Source organism: Stegodyphus dumicola, chromosome 11 (genome assembly GCF_044657685.1).
Source record: "Stegodyphus dumicola isolate Sdum_Otavi_A_Nest chromosome 11, ASM4465768v1".
In the NCBI taxonomy this organism is placed as follows: Eukaryota; Metazoa; Arthropoda; class Arachnida; order Araneae; family Eresidae; genus Stegodyphus; species Stegodyphus dumicola.
The window spans coordinates 31,379,867-31,395,044 of record NC_140778.1 but is presented as its reverse complement, the minus strand read 5'-3'; the positions used below and the strand labels follow the sequence as shown (position 1 = coordinate 31,395,044).

The 15,178-nt window shown below is 29.3% G+C and overlaps 1 protein-coding gene across 2 annotated transcripts; it reads left to right on the top strand.

Annotated features, from left to right (window-relative positions):
- The first annotated feature begins 9,589 nt into the window (after positions 1–9,589).
- Positions 9,590–14,797, top strand: LOC146993861 (uncharacterized). Of its 2 annotated transcripts, none has more exons than XM_085826415.1 (2): positions 9,590–9,711; positions 14,440–14,797. In XM_085826415.1, exons 1-2 carry the CDS (start codon positions 9,614–9,616, stop codon positions 14,693–14,695), a joined length of 354 nt encoding a protein of 117 aa, XP_085682541.1. In that variant the 5' UTR covers positions 9,590–9,613; the 3' UTR covers positions 14,696–14,797. The 2 variants fall into 2 exon arrangements, with proteins under 2 accessions (XP_085682541.1, XP_085682542.1); XM_085826416.1 differs by lacking the exon at positions 9,590–9,711 and adding an exon at positions 10,633–10,744.
- The last annotated feature ends 381 nt before the right edge of the window (positions 14,798–15,178 follow it).

Below are 15,178 nucleotides of genomic sequence, written 5' to 3'. Positions count from 1 at the left end.
AAAGGATTTACGGTTATTTAAAACTTTAATTAATAAAGCCTTCTTGTGAAAATTTTGAAAAGCTGTCCTGAATGAAACATAGTTTTTAAAGCCTAAATGCGTTTTTTAATATTTTAGAATCTTGAAACTGCTAATTTCTAATTTTGTTTTGCTTGAAGTATGTCCATTTACGCTTAATTGTGAGAATGCATCCTTAGGAAAGAACTTATAGAATTTCTTTAAAATTCCCTCGAATTTATACCAAGAGCAGCACCATCGTCGCACACGTTCTAAAACGGATATCTAAACTAACTTCCTGAAAGATTTTGCGGAGAATAACAACCTAAAAACACTTGTAAACACAAATCAGTAGATGTAAGATCTTTTATACCATACTCACCGCTCTGCCTTAAATAGGCAAAGCAGCTTCATAAAAAAAAGTTTCGAAAAATAAAAAATATTACTCATACATTTGTAATTTTAAGTTACGTAAAGCGCACGGCTATATGAGAAAACTAGTGAGTAACGAATTGGCTGCATTTTTATCATAATAATTATGATCTCAAACTGTAAATACATTTTTTAATATCGATGGCATCATCCAATGGAAACCTGTTTCCATGTCTGCCGCATTTCATCAAGAAATATGAAATATATTTAATAATTTTAAGAACACAATTTCCGAAGTATCTGAGAGTCGAACTTGTATAAGCTGCATTCATTTGTTTAAAAGCTAGTAAAGGATTATGCAGATTTTTCATGAAATTCTATCAGAGATAAATGCTAATATTGATCAAAAGCAATGAACGACAATATAATACATTTTTTAGAAGCAGATATATTAAATTTCATATTTTAATATTAATCGCTACAATTCAGACATATTTTAGGTGACTCAAACATGCATGGAAAATTGAGTCACACTATGGAAAAAAATTGATCTGCCTTTTCTTACAACGCTTATTTTCTTTAAATTTCATTTTTTTAAACAGCATGTCTGTAATCAATGTGCGCACCGATTTAATACTGGAAAAACACTGAAACTTCAATCATCATTATACAAGCTAACGAAAAATAAAATATAATTGTGAAAATCGCTACAATTCAGACATATTTTAGGTGACTCAAACATGCATGGAAAATTGAGTCACACTATGGAAAAAAATTGATCTGCCTTTTCTTACAACGCTTATTTTCTTTAAATTTCATTTTTTTAAACAGCATGTCTGTAATCAATGTGCGTACCGATTTAATACTGGAAAAACACTGAAACTTCAATCATCATTATACAAGCTAACGAAAAATAAAATATAATTGGGAAAATGAAGTATTCTAGAAACGACTATAATGCTAGGTCGTATAAATAATCAAACAGGTGGTTTCATAACTTTAAATAAGATTTATAACTCTGATTGTAATCTTATACAAGGTGCATATTTTGAAGAGGCGTTACTCGTGTTCATTTTTAATGATAATCAAACTAATGTGAAAGAGGACAGAAAACCATTAAAATCTTAAAATTTCTACAATTCATTGTCATAATACTTAATATGTTAATAATGGGAATTAACTGAACGGAAAATGTGTTGGCTGGTCGTGAAAATTTCACCAACGGCCTCTAGATTAAGACCACTAGCTTTTAGTTTTTGTATTTTTTCGTCCTATGAAATGCTAATTTTTAAGAAAGTTTCAGTCTAATATATTGTATCATCAGCTCAGAAATTACTTTCTGTTTTTAACCTCAGATAGCAGAAAATGTAAGGAAGCCTAATTGCAAACTGAGTTGGGTAAACCTTTTCACAATGAAAAAAAAAAAAAAAAAAACTGTAAAACTGTGAACACACAACATGACGGGTTAAAACTCAGAATTATCCTAACTTTTGAAATATTAGTCAATTTAACAACTACTAAATGTAATGTAAGTAAGTTTGGTGAAAAATCAAATAAAACATTATTAAGCCATTTTTCTGGTTTATAACCGAAAATACAACACAAATCAAACACGCTGACTCGTAATAAAAGTAATATGAGAAGGATGAGTTTGTTTTCGCTTGCAGTTGAGTTTGAAATATTATAAACGCAAAGCTTAACTGAAAGATTAACATATTATAGGTTTACACTACTTTTAACTCTTTGCGTTAGCTTACCAGTTAGCAGTGCAACTATTTTTTGGCCCTCAAATGGATTTAGCATTAACTACATTTTACTGAGTTAGCGACGAACACCCCATTACCGAGCTAAATTCTAACTTTTGCCGCGTGTAGTTTAAATGCCGCATGTCATTTAAATATTAAAACTTTCTCACCTGAGCAAAAATTGTGGCGTGAACGTAGAATTGCGTACATCGAAATGTATGTGTTAGTGATACATATAAATAGTTGTCTCAAACTTCCTAAATGTGAAATTCTTTTATCCGCTTCCGAAACTTAAAATTAGTTTTAATTTTTCAACGCAAGGTTTCAACTGGAAATAAAGGAATCTTTACTGTTATTTAAAAAGCTCAAGGACTTCAATCAGTAACGATGTAGAATTTTTTTATCTACATAACAAGATTTACATCTTTAATTTGCTGAAAGAATTCTTAGCCTTTTATTCGTCAACAAATGGACAGATACGTCTCCTAACAGACTTCACTCCCAGGCAAGGCTATCTTTAATTGCTTAAAAATAAATTTTAATCATACGGAACACCATTTAGTAAACATTATCTACGTTGTGATCTTAGACTTACTCCAAAGACTTTTGGAAAGCATTAATTTATAATTTAATGATTGATTGTTGACATATTAAATGTGTTTCTATAATGAGTTAGTAGCATTCCCCATTCCTTATAAAAAGAAAATACCTTTACATCTTATTTTTCTTATCGAATTCGGAAAATGACTATAAAAATCAAACTGATGAAGTCATGATAATAATACACATTATTTTAATTATCTAATTTTACATTAAAATTCAAAATTTTAGATGTCCTCGAAAATATATGAAAGCAACAGAAAACTGAATTTATTTTTCCAAATTCAGCTTCCAAAGCGTAAGTGAAGACAACCATTAGTAAACTGAACATTATCAAAATATTAAAGGTCTTAAAGTGCTATATGTTTTTTTTTTCACTTTTAATTTCAATAGTACTAAATAAAGTAATAAACATTAAATTCAAATACTGAAAGAAAAACTGGTATAAGCATGTTTACAGCATTAATAAAAAATGTAGCAATCTGAATGTAATCTTTGTGCTACATATGCCAATAAATAATACTCTGGTACAATTTGTCCCTTTCATAACAATGTCAATAATTAATTAACAAAAAAAAAAAACGTTCATTTCTCATTGTCAGTTCAGGTAATGGGATTAAACATTCAAATTTTTTATGTGTTGCGAGTTATATTGTTAAATGAAAATAATTAATAATATGCTATAAACTATTTTCCACGTAATCCCTCTTTTAACACTAATTCTATTTCAACACTAATTTCAACACTATTCTTTTATTCTAAGGATATTTTAGACGCCTTAGAGTATTAGTCTCTTAGTCAAAGGTTACTTAATACTAATTCAAACTCTTTAATATATGAGAAGGAACAGCTCATAATGGTGACAACCTCTTTATGCAAGACGACCACTGTTTTAAATACAGAAATTTTCATAAGGATGTTCTTATAAAAGGGTTTTCCTACCCTTATAAAGACAGTTTGTAACTTGTAAAAAGAAACCTTCCAAAATTTCCGACATAGGTAGTAGATTTTTGAATTTTATGCCAAGGTATTATTATATTATTATAAAAATTTGCATAATTGTAATTATAGAATTTTCAATATCTTTTTGCCCAATAAAAGTATTGAAATCATTATGAAGCATTCCTTCAAGAAGAGAAAACGATATTCAGATGTTAACATTTCTTACTCTACGCTCTTTACAAGAACAGTTATTAAATCCTAAATTCCATATAATAATCTCTTAGATATGTAGGTTTATGCTACAATGAAATTACACTTAATTTGTAGTATTTTCAATAAAAAGGATTACTTTATAATACAGAAAGATGCAATAAATCAAGCTGAATTTGTAGAACAGAAACATATGAGAAAATTTTCGAAAACTGAATTGCTTTTTTTCTCTTCTTTCGAAAATACTTAAATATTTATAAATTATTTTAATATACATTATTTATCCAATTGAATTGATCTAAAGAGAAAACATTTTAAATAGCATGATGATCATTTTACAAACACAGCAATTATTTAACATGCACTTCTGTACGATCGGAAGAGAGTAGAGATGTTTCCTGTTTTGACAATGGCTAGTGAACAAGATTTTACATCTTTTTTTTTTTCCTTCGTATTTTAGCAAACTATAAAAGCATCTAAATTATTATCTGAAATAAATTTAATTTTGAATTGAACGAATTTACCTTTAGAGCACCTCTGTAATGAATTCATAAACCAAATTTTCTACGAAAAAACAGAAATGTCTTTCTATGCGCATGCTCAGATATTCTTCTGTTTTTGGTGGTACATATACAAAACAGCGCGATGTACACTGCTCAAAAAAAAATTGGGACAGTGCTATATCTCCCGTTCTACTGGGACGATTCACGAAATTCAAATTGCGTTCTTCATGTCTCGAAAGCGCGACTTAGGATATATATTAGATTTATATATAGCACTATTCTAACATAGGTATTTTGACAAAAAATCGGACTTTTTCTGAAATAACATACCAATTTTTTTACATATTTCGATTCTACGACTCAAATTATGCCAGAATACCAAGTTTTGTAAAAATCGTACGAGTAGTTTTTGAAATATTAACTCTCAAAATTTTAGCTCCTCAATGTTAATTGAATTTGGCAAATATTTATTTATGTCTCTTTTTTTATTAAACTTTTTTGATTTTTTATCTCACATTTCGAAATTTAGGTTCATTCCAAATAAAATTTACCCATTTTTTGTGTTTTATTTTCTAAATTTCTATTTTTAAATAATTTTTATAAATTTTTCGAAAAAAATTTTGAATTATAACCTATAAAATTTTTACCATCATCTTAAAGTAGGTATTTTTTTAAGCATATCTGCAAAAAATTAGACTTTTTTATTCAAAATTTTCTAAGATATACACAAATTTACATATTTTCGCGTTTTGAAATTTGGCATCTTTTTTTTGAGCGATAATAACGCCAAATGTGGTCTATGGATTTTTGTTACACTGTATTGCCACAGCTATTTTTAACCTTAAATTTCAAGTAAAAATTTACGGAGAATTAATTATATGACATTTTTTCCCTCAATGATGCGTAATAAATATTTATTAATACTATATGAAAAGCTATTTTTTTAAATAAATTTTTAAATATTTTTTTTAAATTTCTCTCTATCTTTTTTTTTTTTTTTTAATAAGAGTAAATTTTTGTAAGAGTAAATTTTTACCTTCGGCGTTTTATCGTCTGCTACTTTACTTTGTTTAAATCGAATTGTCTAAAACTGAGAATTTTCGTTTGATGTTTATTTGAATTTTATGACATTAACTGCACAATTTATTTTTAAACAAACTGATGCTTTTGAAGTGGCTGAAAGAGCGGCTGGTACTATCATCCATATTTTTAAAGCACGGTATATTTTTATAGAAACAAAATATTTAGAATAATCATTTTTATAAAAGTCAAATTATGATATAAATATACAACCCTCTAGAGACTGAATTAATGGAAGTTCAATGGTTATGTAGAAATGATCTGCAGCTACTTAATCACTGGATTTCCGTGAACAAGTAAGAATAATTATATAAACGACACCCAACATTCTGAATTCAATTAACAACGAGGATACGATGTTTATTAAATGAATTCAAGAAGTTTTAAAACATAAAAAATCAACTCATTTTTTAACCTAAAATGTATTTTTGTGCGTAGCGTATTTTCATTATTCTAATTTAAAATTCTAATAATTCTTAAAATTCTAATTTAGAATGTAATTGTCAAGAACTGATTCCTAATCATCAGTAATATAATAAGTAATTATTACGGTTATTAATAAATCTTTCTCATAAAGTAATTGCAAATATTTCAAAAAACTTTCTGTCTGAATGCAAATATTTTTAATTTTATATTAATCAAGATTGCACACGATATTATTTATTTGCACTTCAATTCTTAACGTCAGTTCTAGTAGAAGTTACAAATCAATTATATTTAATTAAGGATTGGATTGGATTGGATTATTTAATTATGGCAAAGCACACGAGGGCTAACTGCCTAAAGGGAGGGATACCTTCAAGGAGGACTTTCTAAGGGAAACTGGCTGGTATACACGTTACACATCGGGAAAACCACGAAAACACCCATGCAACCAGCCCGTTCGCGGGATTCGAACCTCGGACCGAACTACTTTCGTAAAATTTTGTATTTGTATTTTTTTAAATTTAAAACTTTTCAATGTTATGATATTTGATTCTTGCGATTTCAAAAATAAAATATTTGACTAAAATATGAATAACATTTTAAGAAACCAAATGTAGGATAAAATTGTGTAAAGCAATGGGCACAATGATAAAACTGTTTAAAGCAGTGAATGCAAGTCATCCTAAGTTAAAATGTCGGTTATACATCTCTCTTATTTATATATATCTTTTCTGAACGGAATATTGAAAGGCGTGTAAAACTGTGCTTTACTGTATTTTCTCTTTTAATATAGTATGCAGTTTTCAAACTCATCGTAGTCTGGGTTACAAAGTATTCTTCCGAAAGAAACGCAGTTCAAATAAATAAAATCAAATTCTGGAAAATTGATATTAATAAATATATTTAAAATGCTCAGTTCGAAGAAATAAATAGAAAATTTTAAAACAATTATCTGAAGAGACAATGCAACACAAACAATTAAAATAAAAGTATAAAAATTTAAAAATTACCTAAAACAATAACTATGACGAAAAATATATATAAAGAAAACTATTTGAAAAAAAATAAACGCTGCACCTTTATTTACGCAGTTCGAATAGGTAAATAGAAATTTTTAAAACAGTTATTCGGAAAAAAAAAAAAAAAGTGCAACTTTAACAATTAAAATGCTATTCGAATAAGAAAAAATTACTTAAAATAATAAGTTATAATTACAAATATAATATAAAGAATATTATTTGGAAAAAAGGAACGATGGTGACTTTTTTTCCTCTCACGGGAAAGGAAACTAGGTTGCCATATATTAAGAAGTTCGTGAAGTGAAATATTCTTGGCGCAAACTGACAAAAAAGTGCCAACAGAAATTTGTGAATTTCTCCGTAAATTTCGCTCCAAATTTTACAAAATTTCATATTTAGGCGTAATTTGAGTCGTAGAATCGAAATATGTAAAAAAATTGGTATGTTATTTCAGAAAAAGTCCGATTTTGTGTCAAAATACCTATGTTAGAATAGTGCTATATATAAATCTAATATATATCCTAAGTCGCGCTTTCGAGACATGAAGAACGCAATTTGAATTTTGTCAATCGGCCCAGTAGATCGGGAGATATAGGACTGTCCCATTTTTTTTTTTTTTTTTTTTTGAGCAGTGTACCTTATGTAATTTGTGACAGCAAGCTGTTTTTTCCAGCCTTTCCTTTTCATATATACAGATAACAGTTACAGGTAAGCGAAGACAAATTCAGTCTCCTACAGTTTGAGTGCTATTGTCTCGCATCCAGCATATTTAGCATTTGGGGAAACACAAGTTGTTACAGCAAATAACCATATACAAGCTATTTTTACCATTCTGCCTCAGGACATTATTCTCCATAATTTAATTTCAGATACTCTAAATCTCTTTGTATTACTAATTCACTTTACAAAAACAGCACGTTACAGAGTTAACACTTTGAAAGCTTTACAAGGTTTTACAAATAAATTTTGCTGGACACCCAGTTACAGCACTAGAGAGAGTTAGACATTTAGGAATACTCTGTGAATGTTATGTTATTGTTTTAGGCGCGGTTCCTATATACAAAAATAAATAAATAAAACTAAAAAAATGAAATTTATATAACGAAGCATATGACGTTGTTTTACTATAAATTTGCAGTCAGCTTGCGTTTTGTTACTGGAGATTTTAATATGGCGTTATTTGGTTAGTGGGTTGATGGTAAGAAAATACTGAATGTAAATTTAGGGTGACCGTTTCTGCATAGATACAGATTTAAGATTAAAATATGGATGATGCTGATATTGACTTAGTTGGTTTGATTTATTTCGGAAGAGCACGCAGGAGTTCTTTGTCTGAGGGGGGTGATGTCTTAGTGGAGGATTTTCTAATGGGAAACGCTCGTATACAAATAACACTTACAGAGAATCATATAAACGCTCTCTTATATTTATTATGTATTGCAGATTTCTATCATTACAGCTGTATTCTCAAAAATTAAAGCTTGAATTTGGGTTTATGTCCAGATTATTTTCAAAATTCCGGAACTGTAGGAGCATCTGCGAAGCGATAGTGTATTTGGATCTTACCTTCTATAAGTGTCTTTGTGCATAGGTTTTGACCTCTATAGAAGGCAAATTTTCATATTTAATGGAATTAGTATAAAGAAATATTCAGTAATTATAAATCAAATTTATTCATCATAAGTTTTCCATTCAGATGACAGTATAACTTAAAACCCAGCAAATATCGCTGCTGTTAGGGAAGAAACTGAGACAGAGGTTATTGAAAAAGAAATAAAAATCTGTTGAAAGTTTAGTGGAAATTCTCTAACACGGCAAAGACAGGACATTAATAATGTAACTTTGGAACTAAAGAAGAAATTATGTTTGTCTATATATTTGAAAAAACTTTATTAACACAATGATTAATAAGACAGGAAAGAAAATGAAAATTTTTTTAATAAAAAAGAATAAGTATCAAGATTTTGGTAAATTTTGATTTCTTTAAAGTCATAAATGCTTCATTATTTCATGTTTCTAATTTTATAATTTCTACATCTTATCTTATGAGTTTTAAATTCATGAGCCAAAATCAGGAAATTACTCAAATCCAAAATTACCGAAGTCTCGACGATTTTGGATCTCGGACTTTGTGCTGTATCTCACTAGCAAACGTCTATATGTTCCTATAGATCATTTTTCACAAAAATGTACATCTACTTTGGCACACAGACATCTCCTAATTTGTCATATTAAAGAACGAAGTGAAATATATAATAATCTTAGAGACTTTGCGTTTAGGCAAAAGCATATTGAATTCAAGTTTACATGATAAAATCAGCGTTAAATTACAGCTTCAACCATGGGTGTCTAAAGTATGGCCTACGGGCCAAACGTCTTTAAAATACGGCCCAAAAGCAAATTATGAAAGTATTTAAATTTACGTATTTTTATTTTAAAAATAAATGTTAGAATTTGATTCATATATAAGCGATTCGTTGACATTTATTTTAAAATAAAAATTTAAATAAAAGCATCTTAGTATATCATGATGTATTAAAACCCTCCGCGTGCGGCTCCCGTAATTTCCACGGTATGTGAAATCCGTCTCGTAATACGGGCCGTGTGAAAATAGCGTGCGTAAGTTTATTTCTCTTATTTTTAATACTGATCTCATTTTTTCTCCGTGCAGGCTAAGAAAATTATAATATTCATACTTCAGATTTCGTTTTGCACTTAGATGGCGCAAGGGAGTATTATTGTTCCTTTCATTCTTGGAGGGAACTGTTTTTGTCATTTGCGGGACCAGAATTTCAGGTTAATATGTAATAGCAATAGGTAAGTACAAATAATATTATTAGCTATATAAATTAGTTAGCATGTAGTTCAGTTTATACTTTTACAATTCACAAAAGTTCACAGCTTGTAGAATATTTAAATACATCCTAAAACCGTACCATGTGATATATTTTACCACACATGAATAAGAATTTACGTTTTGAATTATGTGAGTATCCACACGATTTTATATTTCCAAAAGTAGTCCATCGTTAATTGTCAATTTCGTTTTGCTGTCGTTAGACTTTTGAAAATTTTAAAAATGTATAAACATTTTCGACGAATTACAATATTTGTATGCAATATATTGAATTGTATTTTAAGTTCCTAATTCTTGTATCAAATTCTTGAAAGGTATTATTAATTCATATTTATTATGGATATTTGTTTAAAAATTTATATATATATATGTGATGGCCTCCTTGCAATTAAAAAAAACAAGACGAATATAAAAACAGAAAAGCTATAGATGAAAAACTAGTTTTAATGAAAACTGGATGGAGAAATAGTTTATTATTGAGGAGCATAGTAAAGCACTTTGCTTGGTTTGTAGGAACTTCGTACCAATTTTTTAAGACTGCAATTTGAAGCGACATTATAAGCAAAAGCGTGCCGCAAAATATGATGTATATCTTGGCATTTGCCGTAAAGATAAAATAACAGAGCTAAAGAAAGAGCTATCGTCTGAACAAAATTTGTTTAGAAAGACAGCTACTCAATTATATACCAAAAGGAAGTTATGTCATAGCAAATTTAATAGCGAAAAAATCAAAACCCCTTATTGATGGCGAATTTATAAAAGAATGTTTGGAAGGATTAGCAAACATAATTATCCCTAAGTTTATTTCTCTTATTTTTAATACTGATCTCATTTTTTCTCCGTGTAGGCTAAGAATATTATAATATTCATACTTCAGATCTCGTTTTGCACTTAGATGGCGCAAGGGAGTATTATTGCTCCTTTCATTCTTGGAGGGAACTGTTTTTGTCATTTGCGGGACCAGAATTTCAGGTTTATATGTAATAGCAATAGGTAAGTACAAAGTTGGAATTTCCTAAAATCAGTTTATCACACCAAACTATAGCCACAGAAATTTAAGAGACGGGGAATTCAGTTGAAAAAATCTTTAAATAGCAAATGCATCAATTTAAAATTTTATTCGTTAGCCATGGACGAAAGTAAACCATTTTCAAAGCACAATAGATATTAAAAGTATACTTGACTTTCCAGAAAATGCAATTAATAAACGTTGAATCATTATAGGGGAAGTAAAGCAAGGTTTTAAAGAGAAGTTTAGTCAATTTAAAAGTGCAAATAATCCAATTCACTTTTCTTATATCCATACAAAAGGCAATTGTAAACAATTTGGCATACTTCTCAAAACGGTTCACCATCGCTGTATTAGATCATTGTTTTATTTTGTAGCTGGGTTGTCTTTTGAATGTTTTTAGCTGCCAAATGTGTTCTTCAGACAACACTCGTCTTTGCAGGTCAGCTATTTTACACTACACCATTCGTGCGAAAGCTTCTATTGTATCTTCTCGGGTTTTTACCTCCAGAGAGCTGCTGGTGCGGAGATGATCAACGTTCCTTCTCCTGAGTTATACAGAGGGCATGAGGGGGAGCTCACAATACTGGATTTATGGAGATGGGTCAGAAGGGAATCGTGCCGCAGATTGTTGGGAATGGATCTTTTTATTATCGTTTCCCATCTTCTAACCTGAGTCGTCCATGGTCTTCTTGACTGTCGATGTCATTTTGTTGCATATGGTTCTCTGCATTAGAGGTTGCGTTGGCTTGAGGCATTGAACATTCCATCCTTGGAGATACTACCCGCCTGTTCATTTACTGTGATGTCGCAGTGCTCCGGGACGCATTGTTCATGAATATCTGTTGTCTTCTGTAGTTTGAGAAGCCTTTCCTGAATTTTTCCTCACTGTCAGATATGTTCGCAATAACTCTCGGAACACTGATTTCCAACCTCAGTGACAAAAATTCAATTAATTTGAAATTGGCGAAAATCATAACAAATTCAAAAATTTTCGTCTTGACTTTTCTTTAAAAAAATAATATGCTTAAACGAGCACGGTTTTTGAACTGACTTAAAATTACGAATTTCAGGGTTCTGGAAGCTTTTACGAAAAACGAGAATAGGCTAGGTATGAAATAGAGATACGTATCATTCAGGAAGTTTTTTAAAGCTAAAAAACAGAGTGATTTATCAACCAACCCTGTTAAATAACAGTAGGAATTACTATTCATGTTTTCGAATATAAATTGGGATTTTAATATAGTTTTCTATGTTTCATTTGAAGGCTAATTTCGGTATATCAATTAACAACTGCTAATCATTTCTGAAATGATAAATGATAATTTTAGGAATCATCGGTAGGATTTAAATTCTCGAGACTAGTGCTACATTAATAGCTAGAAGCATACATAAGTAATTACAAAAAATTATCTCTCAAAGTCACTTTCAATATCAAGTACTCTGCAAACCTTAATCCAATGGAGGCAATATTGTATTTGGAAAAAAATAATAATTTCCCTTTCTGGCAGTATTTCATTTACTGAAGAAAGACACAGCTTTACGTTTTGGAATAAATCAATAGTTTACACACAATATTTACATAACTCTATTAATAATGGATGTGTATATAAAATGAATTAAACGAATATGGTTCCGTATACTTAATTGTGACAAATTATATTACTCATTTGTATTTTTAGTAATGAGTTAAACATAAACTTAGCTGCAAAATAAGCAGAAGCAACAGAAAGATAACTTTTATATTTTCCCGAACCCAGTACTAATGAAATAATCCCTCAAGTAACACTAATTTATTTCATCTAAGTGCTGATTTGCCTTCTTGGATCTGTAATGTGCATTTCTTGGATCACGAAAAATCAAATTTCTGAGTTTTCGGACAATTTAAATTTTTTTGACTTGCAAAATATTATGAACAGCAATACGTTAAGAACTTTCTTGGAACTTTTAAGAAAATACTTTCAAATTAAAACGTACTTTTAGAACATAACATCTGTTTTTTAAAAAAAAAACTCATGGTACGGACGTTTTCAAGATTAAGATACGTCTTTCAGTGGAGGTATTCAACAAAATTTAATATTTTAATTCAAATGTTCAGTAATTCACGGCACAGAAATAATAATTTTTATATCGGGGTGACAAACACTTAATAAATGCTCAACTTTATGTAATCAAAATATGTATTAACTTATATTATAATCCCATTATATTTTACGTTAGACTGATCATGGACGAAATCAATGCCGTTCCCTTTATGATTGTATTGGTAAAACGTTGATTAGTACTTCTAAGCAAAATGACTGAAGATTCATCTCCTTATTTATACTCGGTGAACGAACATTTTGTAAATAGGAAAGACAATATCTGATTCATGAATGCATTGTCTGGGCATGCATTTCTTAATGATGGCCAGAGGGAGGAAATATACTTTCGCGAATTTTGCATATATGTAAATAATTTAAGTTAAACTATATGTGAAACAGTAGTATATTTTCTATAATTTAACAAGAAATGCCTCAGGAGACGAAGATTTGCAGAAAAATTAAGATTATAGAGGTGTCTCGTAAACACCAAGGTAAATGCCTATCAAATTCAGTTACAGTTTTCAACTGTTTCATTAGAATCTAATTTCCTGTCTTTAGTAGTTAACAAATATGTCGAGTTCTTTTAAAATTACCTTTTCTTAAATGAAATAAATACCGAATTAAATCAAAAGCATTTAAATAAAAAACGAGATTAACAGCCTTTAAAGAAGTAAAACTGTGAATTTTAAACGATATACAATATATCACAAACACTGTATCACATTTGTATGAATATATAAATATAATGCATAATCTTAAATCAAACGTTTCTCGAATGCCTCGCCAAATAAAAGACTCGATATAAATATACTCTTAATTTCATGTTAAACAGACCAGGCTTCTAAAATACATTGATATTCTAAACTTCTTAATTAAAAGAATTTTGAATGTTTTTCAACATAAGTAAAGATTCCTTTATAAAAATGCGACAATAAAACTAAAATCTTTATGTAATTTAGAATGCGTAATTGGTTTTTAAAATAATTCGTTTTTCATCTGAAATGATAGTTTCATTAATTCTTAGAAGAATTCCTCAAGACACCTTCAATCAAAAATGCAAATTTAGAATAGACCTTTTTAACCATCAATTCTTTTCTCATTTATTGTTTATATGTTCATTAATTTTCGTGGCATATTTGTCATTAGGTATTACTATTTAAATTATAAACAGAGTTATTATTAAATAAAATTCATTCAGAATTATTTAGCATTTATTTTTATACTTTATTTTGATTACTCGCCACGGCCTGCTAGAGAAGAAAATTTCTGTGGATATGGACCAAACAAATTATACACAATATGTAAATTTTTCGTTGTTTATAATTTCTGAAAAACTTTCCACACATCGAAAATTTGAATTTAAAATTAGACTGTGAACGCAAGACATAATTCAGAAAGCGAGAGTATAATAAAATGTAATAGTGAAATTCGAGGAAAAACGTTTAAATGAAATGCAGCACAGAATACGTAAAATTGGATATTTCCTACAAGGAATTCACGTGGTGAGATATTTTTTTATTATTTATTGGATAGATATGCAGCTTCGTGATTTATTGGAGTACATGGACAATTAAAAATTCTTTTTTTGATTACAGTGGGGCTCTCACTGGCAGCCGAGGGATGATATTGCTGATCGCTAGAGGTTTGATCCAGCTCGAATCAACACAGGATGTAGGATGGATTTTCGTGGAGATAAAAAAAGAAGAAAATTTGCTGACAAAACTAGATTACTACGTAACACATTTAAAATACATTTTAACATTTGAAAATTTAGCAAAAAGCCTTTACAGTATTTTAAATACTCCAATTATTAAAACTTACGGAAGTGAGGCTATAGAAATATGCTTCTGAATGAAACATTAAACTTTTTAAAGCCTCGGTCAATGTTTTCAAAAATTTAAAAATCTCCAAATTGTTAATTATTTTCTCTGTAAGAATGTGATTTTATGTATTTTCTTGAAAATGCAACTAAATATAAAGATTTTAGAATTTCTTTAAAATTCTGCTAATTTTACTTAAGTCTTCAATCAGCCTCGCACACGCTGTAAATCAAAAGGAAGAAGTTCGTTCTTTAAAAGCTTTTGCAATGAACACACACACACAAAAAAAAAAAAAAAAAAAAAAAAAAAGAAAGAAAGAAACGAAAATACGCTCGTAAGTAAATAGATAAATAAAAACTACAATTTATTACATAACCACCGCAATGTCTCATACAGACAACGCAGTTTTGTTTAACAAGTAATCAATCCTTTATTTCCTTAACATCCTCCAACTCCAACTCCAACTTGCTTTATTTGCCGCGATTAACCTGCGAAATCGCAGGTTGTGTTCTGG